This window comes from Anopheles merus, chromosome 3L, assembly GCF_017562075.2.
Source record: "Anopheles merus strain MAF chromosome 3L, AmerM5.1, whole genome shotgun sequence".
In the NCBI taxonomy this organism is placed as follows: domain Eukaryota; kingdom Metazoa; phylum Arthropoda; class Insecta; order Diptera; family Culicidae; genus Anopheles; species Anopheles merus.
This window is the reverse complement of record NC_054085.1, coordinates 35280321-35300008: the sequence shown is the minus strand read 5'-3', so window position 1 is coordinate 35300008 and position 19688 is coordinate 35280321. Positions and strand designations below refer to the sequence as shown.

At 49.7% G+C, this 19688-nt stretch overlaps 3 protein-coding genes across 5 annotated transcripts; 2 read left to right on the top strand and 1 right to left on the bottom strand.

Moving 5' to 3' along the window:
* The first annotated feature begins 3714 nt into the window (after positions 1-3714).
* Positions 3715-7479, top strand: LOC121598358 (brother of CDO). 3 transcript variants are annotated; one of them, XM_041925056.1, is made up of 6 exons: positions 3715-4374; positions 5148-5348; positions 5830-6039; positions 6131-6249; positions 6322-6466; positions 6542-7479. In XM_041925056.1, the coding sequence occupies exons 2-6, from the start codon at positions 5171-5173 to the stop codon at positions 7468-7470; spliced, it is 1581 nt and encodes a 526-aa protein (XP_041780990.1). In that variant the 5' UTR covers positions 3715-4374; positions 5148-5170; the 3' UTR covers positions 7471-7479. The 3 variants fall into 3 exon arrangements, with proteins under 3 accessions (XP_041780990.1, XP_041780989.1, XP_041780987.1); XM_041925055.1 differs by having other exon boundaries at positions 5117-5348; XM_041925053.1 differs by having other exon boundaries at positions 3716-4374; positions 5132-5348.
* A 2887-nt stretch (positions 7480-10366) lies between these two features.
* Positions 10367-12859, bottom strand: LOC121598360 (deubiquitinase DESI2). Its single transcript, XM_041925067.1, has 6 exons — positions 12116-12859; positions 11711-11998; positions 11460-11626; positions 11248-11389; positions 11091-11179; positions 10367-10993 (listed from the first exon to the last, which is right to left on the bottom strand). Exons 2-6 carry the CDS (start codon positions 11843-11845, stop codon positions 10915-10917), a joined length of 612 nt encoding a protein of 203 aa, XP_041781001.1. The 5' UTR covers positions 11846-11998; positions 12116-12859; the 3' UTR covers positions 10367-10914.
* A 349-nt stretch (positions 12860-13208) lies between these two features.
* LOC121599481 (RNA polymerase-associated protein Rtf1) lies at positions 13209-17830 on the top strand. The gene is made up of 5 exons (XM_041927316.1): positions 13209-13803; positions 13882-14938; positions 15016-16025; positions 16537-16972; positions 17050-17830. Exons 1-5 carry the CDS (start codon positions 13726-13728, stop codon positions 17157-17159), a joined length of 2691 nt encoding a protein of 896 aa, XP_041783250.1. The 5' UTR covers positions 13209-13725; the 3' UTR covers positions 17160-17830.
* Positions 17831-19688: the final 1858 nt, after the last annotated feature.

Here is a 19688-nt window from a genome sequence, read left to right as displayed (position 1 = left end):
GCAGAGGAGTAAGTGAACAAAGCGAGAACAGCTGGATCTGGAAGAGTGTGGCACACGCGCACACACAAGTGTGGAATGCTGTTGTGTGGGATACACTCTACACAGCCTGTAATTACAAAAAAAAAAAACTACAGATAAACGTGTTAATGATGCAAAACAAAATGAAAAAAAAACACATAGTTTTTGGGTCAATTCTTCATCATGCTGACAGAACGAATGAGGAATATTATCCTCAACTCCTGAAATTTGATATACCTGAGCCTGACCCCTTATCGCCTGGTCTTTCATAATTATAAACCCTTACTTCCTCAAGAGTCATTCTTGTGAGCGCGAACGCTCTTTAAGCAAACTTAACACCAATCGCAATCGCAATCACTCAACCAACGATAATGCGCGTAGTAATGCCACACCGTTTGCGTTCCTTCCGAGACCGCCTCATTCTACACACGTGCGCACGTGCTCACGCGTGTCGCACCGAACGCGGTATGGAGTTGGAACCAAATGGAATCATTTTCCGATACTATTATAGCGCCTATTATGAGAGCATTCTTCTTCCGGTGGTCTACTGGACGGTGGATTGACGCTCAAACAAACACGTATCAATTTACATCGAGCACACACTCAACACCGGCCCGGGGGGCCCCGCTCGGCTTAGATGGGTCTTTATAACGGTCTCACCTTTCAAACGGGCGGGTCAATAGCACATGTGAACCACGTGTATGTCGCGCGTAAGGGGACGCATCAATAAATATGCTTTTCGGGAGTTCTTTCTGCTGCTCTGTGGTGTGGCATTAGGCGAAGGCCCATCGAAATGGGTTCTTGAAACCGCATGTCTTGCCTTAAGATCACGTCATCAACCCAGATTTGTGAAGAATCCAGAATAGAGCCTTAGATTCATCAAGACTTTTACAGGTTCTTCTGTTCATATATATGACTTGAATGTCTTCATTTAAATAGGTTGCCATAAAAGTGCATAAGATCTTCCCAAAATGATATCTGAAGACTTCCAACACATATAGTAGGACCAATCAACCTTCAGTAATCTTCAATCTTTGGTTAGATTACATCCTCTGCTCAATCCAGCCCAAGAATCCAGTTGATTAAACTTCTGAACCCTTACACCTCTGGACACATATCAACACAAACAATGTTGACCTCTTCCATAATCAAATCCCAACAGTGACACTGCGGAGACCCGCGCGAGGTTGAATGTTAAATATTTATATCATGCTCTGCTCCTCACATGTGTGTGTCTCCAGCTACCTTAGATACATTCCCTAATTCCTCTTCATCAGTCAAATCTACGTCCACACATACCGCACAAGAGGAGAGCCTTCTGAATAAACCATCGTTTAGGCTGAGCGTCATTGAAACGCAAACACAACAAAAGTACACTCAATCTTTGATTCTTGGATTGTTATTCAATTTTAGATACATATCATCCCTCCTTCTCTCTCTCCCTCGGTCACAGCATGAATAAATCCAGCATTCGTCAGCCAGTTTGTGCAGCCTCAATTGGACAACAATCGGGCTCTCGGGCAGCTCGATCGTGCTTGGAGAAGGTACGGGGACGATCGTTCCAACCGTTTGACGACACCACTCTGTGGGTGATCAGTGCAAATAAGTGAACAAATGGGGAGGGGAAAACGGAGGTCTGATTTGCAACAACCGTGTGCGAATATGATCACCCATTTCACCTCTTTCTGGCTGGCATGATCACTTAATTTTCCCACAAAACCCACCACAGAAAGGTTGCACTCGCTCTCTCACTTTAACGGAAATGGGTTCGTCATTTAAAGGGCTCAGATCGATGGACAGAAACCGATAAACTGACGTGGGGATTGTTTTTTTTTGCAAACCTTTCCATTGTGCAACCGGCCACCAACGGATGCGAACAAATAAACCCCGGGCTGGGTTGACGAGATTTCGGTTGCGGTCGCTGATTTCGATGAAAGCCCCACACTGTTTGCGTAGTTCTGCTTTTTCTGCAGTTCGCGAATGGAAATGTGTGAAGACTCCCGAAAAAATGTACAACCCCCAGACCCCAGACCCACTATCCAATAATCCATATCTCCACCGGTACGCCGGTTGAAAGCTTTCAACTCCTCATTATGCTGCCCTAATGCGCTCACGCTTCCCGGAATGTAACGCTAAACTTCTGCACGCACGCACGCACACAGACGCCCGTTCCGGGGCGGCGGTTGGCATCGGAAAAGTGGCCACAGTATTCTATCTTTTTCCCTCCCCGCTCCGTAGTTCTGTAGTGGAAATTCAAATTCGAAAAGCAAGCAACGTGAAGCAAAAGGGACAAAGTGGCAAATGGTTTGGCAGGCTTGTCAAACATGGAAAAGAGATCGTACCAAACCGTGAGAGCGAGTTCGGACACGTCTGTCAGTCTGCGAAACGGTTGTAACGACAGGTAAAAAAGTAAGTGAGTAGATCTTACCAGATCTTGTACTGTTATTGAGTACATTAGCCCATTGTTCCTGTTCGTTATCGTTCATCTACTGTACGCACTATAAAGATGGTTGATGTTCTTAGGATCTTTTCCGCTATGATGTTCCTCTGGGTACTATCAGTGGAAGAAAGATAATGTGACTATTAGTAGCAAGCCACTCATAAGCGCCCCCTACAGGGTTTTCCAGGAGTTCTCATAGCTGTTGGACACTTCATAGAATCTTTCTTATCGTGAAATGAACTTAATGTAATGGGAATTGGACTCTATAGCACCCTTGTTTGACAAATCCAATAAGAATTTCCAAGTAGCCTGTCCAAAAAGGTTGCCATGGAGTACAATTACCATCATATAAAGTTCACTTCCCATAATAATGAATCAAAAAAATGTTCCACACCTATGAGAAACTCTGGAAAATCCTGTATATCAAATCGTATACTTTATTGTTAGTTAACATTAACATATTATTCTATTTAAAGTGTTTTACTTACGTCCCATCTTCATGATGCCCATAAGAGGGTTGCTACGGTGAGTGTCGAATATCGCTGATTTAAGATCTTCAATCATGTCGCACATGTGAACGGCTTGGAGGACTTTAAGGGCTTGGTCTTCGGGTTCGATCCGTATCACATGACCAGCTTACTGGAGTTTGGCGAGCTTCGTGTACTATACGGCAGTGAGTTAGATGGACAGCTCATCATTGTTTCGGCCCCTATACAGTCTTTCCACACATACGGAATCACCATTCCTGCTGAGGATCTTCCTCTCGAACGCGGCTTAGAGACATTCATCAGATTTGAACAGTATCCATGTCTCGCTCAGAGGCGTTTATGAGTATTGGTGATGTAAAGGCATGATATAGTCCCGGTAGCGATCGTCACGACAGGCTCTCTAGGGGGAAGTGATTTCCCAGGTTAGTTTTGCATTGAGCTCTTTGAGGTGAACTGCTTCCTCAGGTCGGATCTTCATAGAGCCCTTTTGAGGGATAGTGAATGATGAAATCCTTTCTGAGGGATAGTGCAGGATCTCTTATCCAACTTCATATGTAATGGAATAGAATATTCTTTAAAAAAAAACAGAAAAAGCAAAATAATATTGTGTTTTTTCTCCACCATAGTTTGACAACCCTGCCCCGAATCGGTCAGTTGCGCACATTCCGTAGCGGCTGGACCGTCGGCTGGATCACTCGACTCATTCGTTCGTTCGTGCGTTCGCTCCGGCAAGCGCATCCAAGCACGCAACCGCCCGACGAACGGCACGCATCCCGCAGTCGTTAATCATCGATCGGACGGTACGGACTCGGAGCTCGAACCAGGGGGACAAAAAAAAACCGCCCGCACCATCGGACCCTTTGTGTGTGTGTGTGTGAGTGTATGAGGGAAGAACCTTTTTTTTGTTGGTCGGAAAAGCAGCAATTACAAAGTGACAAAAAGCAACGCCTAAAGCGGGCAATAGTGCATCGAATAATTAGGCGCAACGTGTGCAGAGCGCATGGATGTTGGTGGCTTCAATGGATAGTTGTTCGCAAAGCGCGGGCCCATTTTATGCACATTAAGGCGACAATAGAGCGGAAAAAAGAAGAGAGTGAGAAAAATACGATAAGGTTCATAAAAAAAAATCAAAACGCAACGGATTCTGCTGGTGCTCAGTTACAGTGAAGCCGCCAGGGCAAAGGGACGAACCCTCATTCCGTGCCGGACGTTGTGCAACGATAGCATCAGCTTTTTGTTCATCGTCCCATCATAATACTGGTCCAGTGGCAAGTGATTTGAATAGTGAATAGTGAAAATTTTAATAGTAACCGACACTGTGTGCACATTTGAACGATTAGCGTGAGGTAAAGGGGCGGTAGCTGGCCGTGTCGTACCAGTTAGGTGACGAGTTGGGTTAATCAAGTGATCCATCACGATCCACCCGCGGTAAGTGTGACAAATTGATGAAGACTGCCCCAAGCGCTCCAGCGCTGTTTGGCGCCAACGGTCACGGCGCAGGCAACGAGCGGGAATAACGAACGGATCTTTCCACTAATAAGTTTGTGGTAATTTTCAAAAATTAAGCCATCATGGCTAGCTCTGATCAACTCCCGATCATCCCATTCACCCGTTTTTGGTCACTAATAATTGGTCTGCTTTAGGAGTTTGGTTGTTTATATGGGGGGGCATATGGTCATTCCGTTTTACGAGCCATTCGTTTACTGCCTACTCCCAAAAAAGGCAAACTCCGAAGTCGGTCAGTTTGTCTTGGGATCTACAAAAAAAATCCCCCACGCGCTCTTTGATAATGATTTAATGATAGAGGCCAGCCGTTTCATTTCTGAAATGTCTTTCCGATGGCATGCAACCATTCCCACACTGTTTATGGCGTGTTTATCCCCACATGCTGTCAATTTGAAGACATTTGCTAAAGGGGCCACAGCTGGACAGAGCACACACACCCGCTCTCGCTGATGCTTCCCCGTTTGCAACGAAAGCGTTGGAGGTTGGAAAACTGTTGACATTGGAAAGATGAAACGGCACCTCCCTTGGCACCATCATACTCTCCATAATCCACATAATCCAAACAAAAACCCGCGTCCGCGGATCGTGTTACACACGCCGTAACTGGCCGTGCCGTTGACTCGTTCGCGTCATCATATTGGTCAGATCATAACCCGTCCACCAGCTTCGTTTCCATTAGCTACTCTATTTCGCAGCGAACAGAGCACAGGTTCCACAGATGGCCGCCAGCCCGGTCGTGGTCCAGCTTGCCGTGGCGTTCGTGGTGCTGCAGGCCGCCCTCGGCACCAATCGGCAGATCGTGACCGGAAATCCTGCCGCCGGATCGTTCCTGAGCGTGCCGACCACGGTCAAGCGGTACGAAAACGATACCGTGCTGCTACCGTGCTATCATAACGGTGAGTATATTGCGAGTTATTAAGCACTCTGATGTCATATGCCCGCCCTTGGGCATGCACTCAGCATCAGATGTCAATTTGACACTGTGAGTCTCCCAGCAAGGAATAGAAAAAAAACTGAGAACCAAAGGTCCCGAGGTACACATTCCCCAAGAACTCTTCAAAATTCTCACCCTTCGCAAGGTCTCACAATGCTTTCAGAAATCACGACCTGTGCGTGATTTCTTTCTTTCTTTCCTTCGTGTCACGTTATCATCTCCCATTGTGTGTTCCTCTTCTGCCGCTTTTGGGGAATGGGTTTTGCCCATTAAATCAATTACTAGGCATAGCCCGTGCGCGGCGTCCGCTCTATTAGATTAACCGCATCGCGGCGCATAAAGCGAGATGATACAATTGACAGCACTGTGTGTTGCCTCTTTCCCCAAGGGGTTGCCACCTTCTTGACCCCTTCTCTGCTCTGGTTCGGCATGTTTCTCGGCAGCTCCCTATCGGTATGTGCGCTGGTCGCGCGATGATCTGCTGCTGGTCGACTCACGCTATCCGGACCTGCGGACACCGCCACGGATGCGCCTCTGGCCGAACGGTAGCCTCGAGGTGACGGAGGTGCAGACGGACGATACGGGCGACTACACGTGCGAGATCATGACCGACGGGGGCAAGGCGTCGCAGCATCACGCCATCGAGGTGCAGTGTAAGTAGTTTCTCTGGGAATCCCCGAATTCCTGAAGTGGTACTTGCCACCCTGGAATGTTTGATGATAACTTGTCGCTCTTCTACTGCAGTTCAAGCGACGGCAGCGATCTATCCGGAGGATCCAATAGATATTCGGGTGGGACAAATTCTGGAGGCCGTATGTCAGGTGACCGGTATGCCACAGCCGTACGTCAAGTGGACGATGCAGGTAGGGCACACAGTGGAGCATCTTCCACACTTCCGAGTGGCAAGTAATTCCTTGTTCGGTCTCTATTTCCAGAACGAAAACGCTACGGCACCGTTCGAGCATGAGCGCAAGCTGAACGTCCTGATCGAGGATCGCACCTTCTCCGGGCCGCTCCAGTGTACGGCCACGAACGGTGTCGGCGAACCGGCCAGTGCGGCAGTCGAGGTGATCGTTAACTGTAGGTACACTGCCGGAACTGGTATGCCAAAATGGCAGCATTCCAACTCATCCACCTTCCCCCGTTCGTTCGCAGTTGTGCCGGAGATTGAGGTGAAAAGCCCGACGGTCCATACGCGCATCGGCGAAACGGGACTGCTGGAGTGTCTGGTGACGGCACACCCGGCTGCATCGATCCACTGGTTCCACCACGGGCTGCCGGTCGTGTACGATCGGCGCATCGTCAAGCTGGACACGCTCGTTACCAAGCACCAGTACTACACGGTGCAGCGGCATCAGCTGGCGATCCGGAGTCTGCGCGACGCCGACCTCGGCCAGTACGAGTGTAAGGCGGGCAATCGGGTCGGCATTGCCGGGGCGCAGCTCGAGCTGACCGGGCGGCCGATGGTGGCCAGCTTCAAGCCGGCGGCCGAGATGTCCTCCCCGACCCGGCACAACTTCATCTGGCAGACGGAGAGCCACTCGCCGCTGATCGAGTACAAGCTCAAGTTTCGGCGCGTACCGTCGGGTAACGTTACGCCGGGAAGGCGCACCCTGCCCCAGCAGTTCGCCTGGAAGGAGCTCATCATCCCGTCGGACGGGTCGTACGGACCGCTGCACTCCAGTGGCTACACGCTCGAGGGTCTGCAGCCGACCAGCGTGTACGAGGTGATCGTGCTATCTCGGAACCGGTACGGGTGGAGCGATCCGAGCAACATTCTGCGCTTTGCTACGGGCGGTGAGGTGGAGATCGAACCGGGCAGTGAGGCCGATACGTCGTCGTCCTCTTCGGTGCAGACGACGGAAACGCTCGAGTACAGCGAGCCTGGGGACGGTGATGGTGGACTCATTACGGACAATATGATTCCCACCGATGGCTTTGATTATAGTATGGGGTGGGGTAACGGTCACAGTGTGGGTGGGGCGATAGGGATGTCACCGGTGGCCGTATCTTGTTTGGGATTGTCCGTAGCGTTTGCCATCGTGGAGTTTTTTGTAGGAATAAAGCACTTAGGAGAGCTGTAACCAAAGCAACCAGTCGTCTGACCTTCTGAATATCTCACTGATCACCACGATCGATATCCTGCTCCAACAAAACGTTGTTCTTCTGGGTCATCTCTTCCCGGGATCTGCTTCTGAGGAACATAGACATTTTCTTTATTCTCTGCATTTCTGGATCCAAAGACCCAAATGAAGTTCCCAAGCCAAAACCTTCATCTGGATTTCAAACATGTCGATATCGTTAGCTTTGACAATCTCCAATGCTAGAATTTCATAATTCTTCTTCTCCAAAGTCGACAAGCAGAGAAGTCTGAAGTTCTTCCGTACATCTTAAGGTTGCAAACCAACCTTGTGGGAGTTTCAGCTCTCTCAAGCTGGTTCCCACAATGTACGTCCAATAATCTCAATGTAGTTTGTGAATCGCAAGCCTGAGACCGCTTTCGGCACATTCTTCCCGCAAACTAGAAGACAACGTCGCCCTCCGTATATTAATCAACGTCCGTCAAGCGAACCTATTCTCAGCCGGCCCTTTCGCGAATTCCACTCCCCAAGGCGACACTTTTGCGACCCCTTCGGCAACTGACGGACTCGGCACACTGTGTGTGTATAAGAACCGGCGTTTCTTTTTAAATTAATTAATTGCGCCAATTATTTGCAACATTTCTTCCGCAACTGGCACTGACTGACATCCGCAGCGGGAGCGGGTAGAGTACCGAACCGATCGGATGAACATTGTAGGTCCGGCAGTCTGTTGAGAATGGGGGGAGAAAAAAATATAAATTTTTAATTAAATCAACTTCACCACCGTACCACCCTGAGATCGAGCCGCCGCTCACTACCCTTTGCCCTTTTTTTGCACACGAGAACAAAGAGGGCTCCCCTGGCGGGGTCAATCGATCGTGGTCACGATGGCATCGGAGCCCGGTGGATTAAGATGAGTTACTGTAACGATATAATTAATAGCTGCTGCTGCTGCAATAGCAACAAGACGATCTCACGCGCAATAATTAGTTGCTCCGGCTCTACTTCTCAACTGCTCTATACTGCTCCGTTTCTGTGTTGCATTGTTTTCGCTTGTCCACTTCTTCCTTAACTGCATCTGTTTGTTTTTATTCATTAATTATACATTTGTTCGATTTAGTTTACTTCGTTTTTGAGTGTTTCTTAATTTCTGCTTCCTCGCGTTACCATTTTTTCGGGTTTTTTCACTTATGAGTAGGTATTTGCTGCTAGGCTCTATAGTTTCAGAGGAAGAGAAAGAGAGCGCGGCATTGAATGTTCAGCTCCGGAGATGCTGGGGTGCATACTCCCGGTTGCGCGTCCACGTGGTGGTGTATTAACAGTGATCTTCTCCCCGAGGAACACACCCACTCGGCAAACATAACTGAATATCAGTTTGACCAAACAAAACGATAAACAAAACACTAACCAGCCAGTGATTGCCAGTCCTCTTCGACGCGCACGCTACAAACTACTCGGTACTTGATTGTGTTTGATGTACTGTAATATCCTTGAACACACGGCCTCCAGTTGCGGTCCCTCCGTATCCAATCTGATCAAAACCGAAGTCAAAAAGTGGATTCCGAAAAACCGAAAAAAAAACCGCGCCTAACCGTGTCAACTAATTTTGGTGTGAACGTTCGGTAGATTCGTAATACTTCTCGGCCAGTCTGTCTCTGCACACCATTATCTCTTGGCAATTTGTGCACCCTGCAAGTGCATAGCATGAGTAACTTCGCCTTTCCATTCATTCCCCGCCTGACACAGCTTAAATCTTATGGCAAAACCTGAACCACCTGTGCTCAACGGGTTCGAGACGAAGATCTTCAGCATCTAACAAACACAATAGTTTGCTGTTCTTTTTTTTAGTACTAGTAGTGTTGGTAGTAGTGGTAATAGTAGTAGTAGTAGTAGTAGTAGTATTTGATGTTTTAGTAGCAATAATGGTGTCCACACGTTTTACTCCGATAAACTCTAAATCTCTGTTCACTGTTTCACAACGTACGCGCGCGTAATATCCGCGCAATAGTCAATTAATTTAATCTCAGGTTAACGATTATTATCTGTCATCGCGATCATCGCCGCTCTACCGAAAGTGTAACACATGCCATTTAGTACCCGTACCACGCGTACAACTAACTGATTCACTCTATAAAGTTCGTTAAGTTTACTTTGCTAAATAGATTCTGGGGCCTGGGGCTGGATGTAGGAACCCGGCACACGGCCCTAGTTTACCAGTTTGCTACTCTCGATGCCGATTTATCTTCCCTACCGTTTTAATCCTTATATCTCAGAACATGTTCACCAACCTCGGGGGTTTATTGGTTGCATTTTTTCTCTCTTTCTCTCTTTCTCTCCTTCTCTCTTATGTTAACGAATTTTGGGGGAGTAGGTTAGTGGCTTGCCACCGTAATAAAGCTTTACTCATCTAGTCCCGACCGGTTGGAACTACTACACACGCACGTAACCACACACGCATGTTTCACACTACTTTACTATGGGCTGATGTTTGGGGGGTGGTGGTGCAGTTTTTTCTATTCGTTTTCCGGTTAAAAGTAAGTGTGAGAATCCAAGTAATATCTTCTTTGTTTTGTTAAATAATCCTAGCTCTTTCAGTTTTGTAAACGATGCCTCGATTGCTGCAGAAAACGCGGTTCGACAGGATTACGGATTAGCTCGAAGACGGTTGTTTGTTTGATTTTTTAAAACTTATTTTGTGATGGTTTGAACGAGTTGCACCGTACGGGTCAGCTATGTTTGGGTAAAATCGCCCTAATTTTAATCGTTTAGAGCAGAACAACTCTTTTTTTCTCCAGTGTGAGGATAGAAATAATAAAAAAAAAAATACCAAACTTATTCTCACTCCTCGTTTCCTGTAAAATCTATACCGATCAAATAGAAAACACAATTACAAATAATCTCCAGTACCGTGTGTTTTTGATCTATCGTTTTCGCTTACTCGTTCGGTGCATTTATGTTTTGCTAAAGTAAAGAAAGAAAAACCGAACATCTTCTCTAGCTGAGGAAAAAGCACACATTTTCCACCAAATTCTCTCTGCTGCGATCGCTAAACGTAGGCCGTAAAATTCTGTGCAACGCAACACCCCACAGCCGTTTCCGGTTCCATCACCAATCGATCGGCCGGCGATCGTCCATCGGTGGAAGATTGTTTTGCTGACACTTTTTTAATTTAGTTTAACGGTGGAAAGTTTAAACTGGCGTGACCAGTCCCGCCGTAAGTAGCTAAAAGGTAAGTAAACAGAGGGAAACAGCAAAGAAAAACGGTTTAACGGACACTGCACCGGGGCTGGTTCTGGTACAATTGGTTGGCAGTAGTCTGCCCTTTTCCAGCAGTAGTTGTAGATGGTAGTGGTAGTGTGAGTGTGTGTGTGTTTGTGTTTAAAGGTAGACATTACAGTAGTGAAGGGAGAGGTATCGTCATTACGCGCCGAATCGATCCAGCTACTCTCAGAAGGGGCTCGAGTCAGAGTCGCGATCCTGTATGGCGGTTATCGATTGTTGTAAGGCATTCGGCGTTAGCCATTCTCTGCGGCAAACATAAAAGCGGGAAAGTGGAAAAGAAAACACGCGATTAGACGTGACCGGTGAGCTGTCGCACGAGCTCGCCCCAAAATGTAACTCACTTTGGTAAGCAGCGTTGAAGGAAGGGTACGCACGAGCTAAAGTGTGCTAACCGGTTCACCCAGCTGGGTATTTCCTGTCCGCAAAGGATCTGTCGGATTATCAGCAAGAGTTAGTAGCCTCGTCGCACGCCAGCATCCCTTCACCACCCAAACCCACCTGTGTCAATGCGCCGGAAAAATGGTTACAGTTGTTGTTCATCAGATGGTACCGGTCGCCCCGGAACTGGTTGCCCAGCTCTTCCACGATACGCCGCACCTCCTCCTCGGTAAAATCTGTGCAGCCAATCTGAATGCTTTGCCTGCAAGCGAAACAAGGAGTAGAGTAAGTACCGGTTTTGCTTTCTCCTGCTAGCCAAGCTTGCCGCGTACCGAAACCGAAACTGATCACCGAGCTCGTCGTGATCGCGGGGCGATATTTCGAACACGCCGGTAAACGGAAACGGATGGCCACCGTAGGCAAACTCCGTCCCGAACACTTCCACCCCGGAGTGGAACACACCGAGCCCGATCGAGGTGGTGTATTCGTTGATCCAGTACTGCAAAGGCGAAGATGAGATTGAATCAATCGCTGTGTGCGTTGCGCTTATGCTACCTTTTCTCCCTCCCCCCAGACCACTCACCATGTCGTACACGTTGAGGATGACCGGTTCGCGGCTTCCCATGCTGGTCGGCAGCAGCTCGTCGCTTCCACTATCCTTTGGCACACCGAGACAGCTGGGAAATGTTAGATTGCACGGAAGCCCGTTTGAGAACATCACACCATGCAGCACCTCACGCAGGCGTGCGCGACCAGCATACACGCAGGCTTATGACGGAACACGGATACGGATGAACCTGGGCGCTGGGTTGTTTCAGGCCAGACTAGATGCACGGCAAAGGCAAGAATTGAAACAGCGCTGGGAGCAAAACTAAAACAAGAGAGGTTCAACATAAGCAAAGCAAACAGATGGGCTTAATGAGCAATTTGATGGTACAAACTTCAATATGGTAAGGGAGTGAATTGGGAGGATGAAACGGGGACTTACCACACTCGACAGTGGCGCTCAGTATATTCAGCTGGACGGGAACGGGTTGTTTCTCCTCAACACACGCACTCAAACACTGGAGATTTGGAGCAACCGAGACCGAAAGTGGCAGACAAACCCTAGCGAGCGTCGTCACGGCTGGATCTGTTAATGCTTAATTGCGTTTTGCGTGGGTTACCTCGAGCAGGCGGAATGCCAATTTCACTGGCAGCAAAGCGGACCAGCCAACTGCGATCCGACGACAACGACGACAGCCTTCGTTACTCGATTGTTCCCGCAGCCGTTGTGCCGTCGTTGTGCTCTCATGCTTTACGCTGGTTGCTCTTTGTTTTGCTGTCTGTTCCTGTTCGCCCCCCCGCGGGAATCAGCGGGATCTACACAAACGCCGTCGTTTTGGGGACTGTTTTCCCCCCACCTCACCACACGATATCACAATGTGTGTGTGTGTCTTTTTTTTTCTTCTTTGCGTTTTTTCACAACAATATGACACTGGTTGATGTAGGTGGTTGGTGTGGTGGCGATACGACCGTGGCCTATTCCATTCCGTACGGACTTAACCTGCACAAACCACCCTCGAATTCGGCAATCGCAGACTTCCAGCAAAACGAGCAGCTGGCGGGGCACGGGATAGGCGCAAAAAAGGATCGTCAGGACTCGATTGCCAACACTTTTCGTACCTCTGTCTGGATCCCGTGCGTGTGTTGTCTGCTTTTCGTTTGTCGCTGGTGTGTATGTGAGTGGTTTTTTTTCTGTCTTTCTCTACTTCTTTTTGTTCGAACGCGCGTTTCGATGACAGCCCGAGGTGTGCAGCACGGTGGGACGGTCTCTGTACTAAATATTTCACGTTTGCAATTTGTTGCGTATATTTTTACGTGATCTGTAAAATATGGCCACTATTTTTCTTTGGTTATTATTTTAGCAACAAAGAACGATTTCTAGATGCACAAATGTAGTAAAATCTCTCCCTCACAATGTGCTAAAAAACTATTTTCAAACAAATATCAGTACACATCACCTCTACTCACCTTGACTTGTTTTTCGAACAGTGCCGCTTGACATTTGCAACGGCTGTCAGCGCGCGAAAGAGAGGAACGATGCGCCATACTTGTCTGCTAGCAAAAGCAACCGTGGTTGTTGTCATCTTGTGCTTCGATCGAGAAAAAGTGGCCGGGCTGGGCTAGAGCGAATCGCGTAACCATCACAGCAACGCCAGCAATTTTAGCCGGAAAGTGATCAACCTGCAACGGACAGAAAGTTTCCGTGCTGGAGGCAGGTAAATTGTTGACCGTCGGACCGTCTAGAACACCGGATAAAAGCGGTCCCAGCTGCCGCATTCCCCCCGTCGGAAGAGCGTCCAGTGTGTCAGTGGGCTTGCAAGGGAAGTAGCGTGTTACCCAGCGTAAAGGCGAGCTCGCGCGCTTGTGTGTGCATTCCGTTCGTTGAAAGGTCACACCGAATTGCGAATCAGAGAAAAAGCGGACCGCAGCAGTTTTCCGAGCGTTCATCTTTACTGCTGAAATTAAAAAATCACAGCTCTTGCACGCACACACGCATACACGCACGCACCTCAGCAAACACATACAGTCACAGGCAGCACAGCAACAACAAAGATGGTGAAACGCAAACCACAGGCTATGATCGATTCGGAAAGCAGCAGTGATTCGGATTCCGGTTCCGATCTCGATTCGGTAAGTGTTGAGGGGAGGGGTCGTTGAAAGCTTGATTTTCCTGCTAACGCGAAATCTCCTCGCCCACTCCCTCCTCAGGAACTGCTTTCATTGGCCAAGAAGAAGAAGACAACCCGCTTGGCGTCCGCCTCGCCGAACCATGCCAGTCACAACCGGTCCGGATCCGGATCGGACTCCGGCTCCGGGTCCGGCTCGGACTCGGACGATGACGACGATGACGAGGAGGAAGAGGAGGAGGAAGAGGACGAAGCGTCCGGCTCGGAAGCGGTGGCAAAGCGCAAGCGAAAGGGAGGAAAACCAACGTCATCCTCCGAGTCGGAGGGCGAAGGCGAGGAGCATGATCGCAAACGAGGCCCCAATGTGCCGGCGACCGCCGCTGGCAACACAGCAATGGCCGGAGCAGGAGGAGGAGGTGTGAAGCGCAAACAGCCGATCGACGCAGGTGACGGGTCCGAGCCGGAAGAAGGTCAGGTATCGTCCGACTCGGAAAAGGCCCGCAAGGGTGCTGCTGCTGCTGCTGCCGCGGGTAAGCCGGCACCGAGCGAGGACGAGTCGAGCGATGGAAACAGCAGCGACGACAGTGACAGCAGCAGTAGCAGCAGCAGTAGCAGCGATTCCGAATTCAACGATGGGTACGACGAAAACCTGATGGGCGACGATGCGGACCGAGCGCGGCTGAATGCGCTGTCGGAGAAGGAGCGCGAGACGGAGATCTTCAAGCGTATCGAGCGGCGCGACGTCATGAAGACGCGCTGGGAGATCGAGCGGAAGCTGAAGCTGGCCAAGCGGGCGGAGCGGGCGCGCGACAAGCAAGCGCAGCCGGAGCACAAGAAGAAAAAGAAGGAAAAGAAGAAGGCACAGAAAAAGGCGGCTGCTGCGGCTGCGGCGGCCAACGCCGAGCGCGAGCGCAAGAAGGCAGCCGCAGCGGCCCAGGCAGCGGCACAGGCAGCGGCTGCTAATGCGGCAGCAGCGGCGGCCGCGTCGGCGGCAGCTGCTGCGGCGGCTTTGGCTGCCCAGACGACGGCCAAATCGGCTGGTGACATGTCCGGCCCCGTGCCGATGGATACGTCCGAAGAGGGCAGTGGGATGGGAGCGGACAGTCCTTCCTCGTCCCCGGAGAAGAAAGGCGATGACGGTAAGCAAAGGGGTTGCCGTGGGCTTCGATTTACGACACGACTTATCGATCTTGGATGTTATTTTATGTATTTTTAGTTTCGAGTGCTTCGGAATACTTCGATCCAAAGGAACGGTCAAAGGAGCGCAAAAAGACGGTCGAGATGAACCGCACGGACGACAAGCGCAGCAACGCGATGGCAATGCTGAAGGCGAAGCGCGAGGGCAAGGCGAAACGGGAGGAGGAGGAAGCGAAGCGCGAGGCACAGCGAAAGCAGGACGCCAGCCAGCAGGAGGACAAGGAGGAGCTGGCCGACGTGCCCGGTGGCAAGTCGCAGATGAAGCTCAAGGCGTCCGACATCTATTCCGACGATTCGGGCAGCTCGGACGATGACGACGATGACGGTGGAAACGAGCGGGAGAAGAAGGCGCGTGGCGACCGGCGCTCTCGCTCGGGCGGCAGCGGGGACAGTGGCAGCGGGAGCGACAGTCGCTCGTCCAGCGACTCCGAGGGCGAGGACAAGGAAAAGAAGGCCGGCTCGGGCGCTGGGTCCGGGTCGGGGTCGGGATCCGGGTCCGGGTCGGGGTCGAGCAGCCGGAAACCGGTCGCCATCAGCTCGAACGCGGAACTGAACAAGCTGCGCATCTCGCGCCACAAGCTGGAACGCTTCATCAACCTGCCCATCTTCGAGCCGACCGTGATGAACTGCTTCGTGCGGATCAACATCGGCAACAATCAGGGCAAGCCGGTGTACCGCGTGGCCGAGATCGTTGGCGTGGTCGAGACGGCCAAGATCTACCAGTTTGGGCGCAGCCGGACGAACAAGGGCTTCAAGTTGAAGCACGGCAGCCAGGAGCGCGTGTTTCGGCTGGAGTTCGTGTCGAACCAGGACTTTTCCGACACGGAGTACCAGAAGTGGCTGACGGTGTGTGAGGCCACCGGGACACCGCTACCGACGGTCGATATGATCGAGCGGAAGCAGCGCGACATCAAGGAGGCGTCCCATTACGAGTTCAAGGATGCGGACATCGACCGGCTGGTGGAGGAGAAGAACCGGTTCCGTGCCCATCCGACCAACTACGCGATGAAGAAGACGATCCTCATGAAGGTGGGTAGTGTTAGTGGGTAAGCCCTGTAGGGTCGCAGCCAAAAACTCCCCCGAAAGTTGCAGTACGCAGCCATACCGAAATCGTCAACAACTGGGCGTCTCCATTCTTCCTTTAACACTTTAAGCGCCGTGTCATATACATTCGCATGACGGTTTTGCTCACCGTTCAGCTTTGCATCTGGCGCTCAGTGATTCTCTTGAGAACGAATGAGGTAGGAAAGAGAGAACGAGAACGACATGCGCTACGCCGCTTATCGCAATGAATCAAAAGAGTGATAACAATGGTACGAGAAACTGTCGCTCTCATCGCTCTCTTGCCATGCGCTACGTGCTCACTCAAAAACTGTGACGTCAGGCCGGCGGTCAAAGTGTTAATGGTTTAGTCTTGCAGTGATGAGTGCTACATTGAACATTAGTTTCTTTACATATGATGTTATCAGCTTTGAGAGTTATTTTTTATAACTTCAAACACAATAATTGATTTTATAAAACCATTTCCATCTAATTACAGGAACGTGATGCGGCCCAGCTACGAGGTGAGGACGATCTGGCGCGAGAGCTAAACTCGCAGATCCAGGAAATTGAAGAGCGGGCAAGCACGCTGGACAAAAAGCGCAGCAGCAGCATCAGTCTGATCTCGTACATCAACGATCGCAACCGGAAGCGCAACGTGGAGGACGCGGAGAAAGCGATCATGGAGGAGAAACGGGCCACACGAGGTCTCAAGATTGAGGATCCGTTCACCCGGCGCCAGACGCAACCGCGCATGTCCTTCAAAAAGGACGACAAACGGGACGATACGCCAATGTTGCCGATGCAGGCGCCACCACCGCCCGGCCAGGCGGGCAAGAAAAAGTCCGAGGAAAAGAAACCAAACCAGGGGACGGCGGACAACAACCTGTACTCGCTGCACGACTTTGACATCGATCTGGAAGTGCCACTACCGAGTAAGTAGCCGAGAAAAGTCTTCGTTCAACACGCTTTACTAAACTCATCAACTTGTTTGCGCCCTATTCCTTTGCAGTAAGCAGCGTCAATGTGCTGCCCAAGCCGGTTGAGAAGCCTGTGCGAGAGTCCGGCCCGAAACGATCCCTCAACCTGGAGGATTACAAAAAGAAGCGTGGACTGATCTAGGTTCGGTGGGGCGGCCTTGTGTTATTCAGACCATGGTTAGGTTTTCTCCTGCTCCCGATTGTATATTATTATCATTATGTTTATCACGAACGACGGGCGGAGAAGGAAGCTTCCGTAGTAGATAAAGTGGAAAACAATGTCGAAGATATTGCGCTTGGAGGTATTACAATGGCATCGACGACGCAAGGTAGGGTGGAATAGTTCTCTTCAACAAGCAACAATTACGATATGTGTATATCGGTTCGCGTGAGATGATTAGGTTTATAATTTATTTAATGCTTTTAGTCGATCGTCCTGAAAGTTGTAACTCTTTTCAAGCCCTTTTTGGTAAGCTTTTGTTTGTATTTTGTACACTTATATATGTGCACGCTGGTAGACGATGACGAATCTAGCAGGATGTGTGGTCATACTTGAGCAGCGCAGCTCGCAGTGACGGTGGTTCCGCGAGCGTTTCGGACAAAGAGGTGTTATAGCACCCAGCGAGGCAACAAGAAAGTACCGTATCAGGGGAATAGCAAACACTCAAGCAATTACGGAGATCAGCTCGTACTAGGACAACATTATTTGTAGCGATAAGGCAGGTTAAGGCGCTGTTACAACAACACTACTGCTACGGACATGTGTAGCAGCCGCATTGTGACGGGTAATAAAGGATGAAGACACGAAAAACAGACCACGAAACGGATGGAATTCGATTGAACCGTTGTACTGGAGGGGAAAGAACATGCACTGGACGGATTGTGGATGGCGCAGAGTGGGAAGGAGACGTCAAACAGTTGCTGAATTAACCATTTCATGTTGCCATTGAGTGACTTTCAGCACTTCGGGTGTGCTGATGAAACACTCTCTCTCTTTCTCTCTCTCTTGGCTCTCTTTTCACGATAGATGTGACATGGCCCGGTTAACAATCATTGTCCAGAATGCTCGGTCCCTGGCAGTAACTTCCCATCCATGTAGACACCCGATCTCCGACACATCGATCTCGCTTCACCTGATCCAGCCATTGCGTTCACTATGCTCCCCTGCGCCTTATGCCGAGCTAGGGATCGCTGTCGAACACCTTCTTGGTGGGGCATGAGTACAGCCTTCCTTAACTCAGCTCAGTTTAGCTTAATACTCAACTTAACAAACAGGGGTGCAGACAAATTCTTCTCGAAACTGGCTAACGTGTCAAGCATATGGCAGTATCCAACACCAACGAAGGGATTATTACTGATTCGTCACATGAGCTAAACCTCCTGTGCCTAATATTTTGCTTTCCAGGAGATGTCGGACGGCCGTTCGAAAGGATCCTCTGCATACAGTCGAAGAACTTCATCTCTGCTGTGTCCATGGCCTCTGGATAAAGTGTCTGCTGCTCCTCTGGATCCAACAGATCGTCCTTAGTCAGCGAGTCCATGGCCAATAGAGAATATATTTTTTTCATTGTTGCCATTTTCCTCTCAGCCTCCTGTCGGTTTTTTGGAATGTAAGAGGCAGCTTCCGTTTTGCCTTCCTTGTCTGTGCTGTCGATCGCAAACGTCCTGTCGATGGCATACTCCATCAGCAACAGTTTGTTGGATGGTAGTATCAAGCTCGCATCTAAATCCAGGCCAGGCTGAAGAAAAGCTTCAATATCGTTCGTGCTCAGCACTCTGTCAACAATGTATTCTACGCCTAGTTTTAAAAACAAAGGCACCATAAAATACTCGTTGGATGATTTTTCCACTATAGCAGAGATCTTGTCTGCTGCTTTTGTCCGCTCCTCTTCTGTAAAGCGCATGAACAATGGATGCACATCAACGTATTTCCTGCAATAGGCTGTTCGGTCTGCATTGGTCAGTGTTTTTAACCTCACAAGCTCTAGCGAATCGATATTGCCTTCGAACAGGCTTTGAAACCCGTACGGACGGCTTGTGACGCAGAGTCTGCGTATTCCTTCGCGGCCCTGAAGGCCGGCCAGGCTAATCAGCCACAAGGTTCCTGAGGGTACCATGTGCTTCTTAAAAAGCTCCATAGTTCCACAAACTTCCGTCTATCTCTTAATCACCCACTGTTGTGGTCCGATCAGACTTAGCCTTTCTGTCCACCTGGGTGTGCCACTCACCGACAGCAGTCGACGGCTGTCTTATGATGTGTGCGTGAGTTCCCGGGTCGCTGACCAGAGAAGCAAAAGGAGAGGATAAGGGAGCGAAGAGAGAGAGCAGCAACATTCGTGCGGCTGAGCTAGGGCAGATAGGATTGAACACGGGCCCGTGGATTAAGATTGTATAATTAGGGAATAAAGTTTTTATATGTTATGTCGATGCAAAGTGAATCGTCTTCGCCGTTGTAATTACGTCCATGCATACGAACATAAAACCCACAAAGTACAACATTGGAACGATTTTTCGTTAAACAGCCACAAATCAGCTATAAAGTACGAGCTGGCTATTTAGGAACTTTCGCCTATGACTAAACTATTCTAAACTAAAAAGCATTCTCATTCTGCTCAAAGATGGGTAGGAAGCACCTGCGTTCCGCCGGTAAGTGGCGAAAGGTGAAACGTCT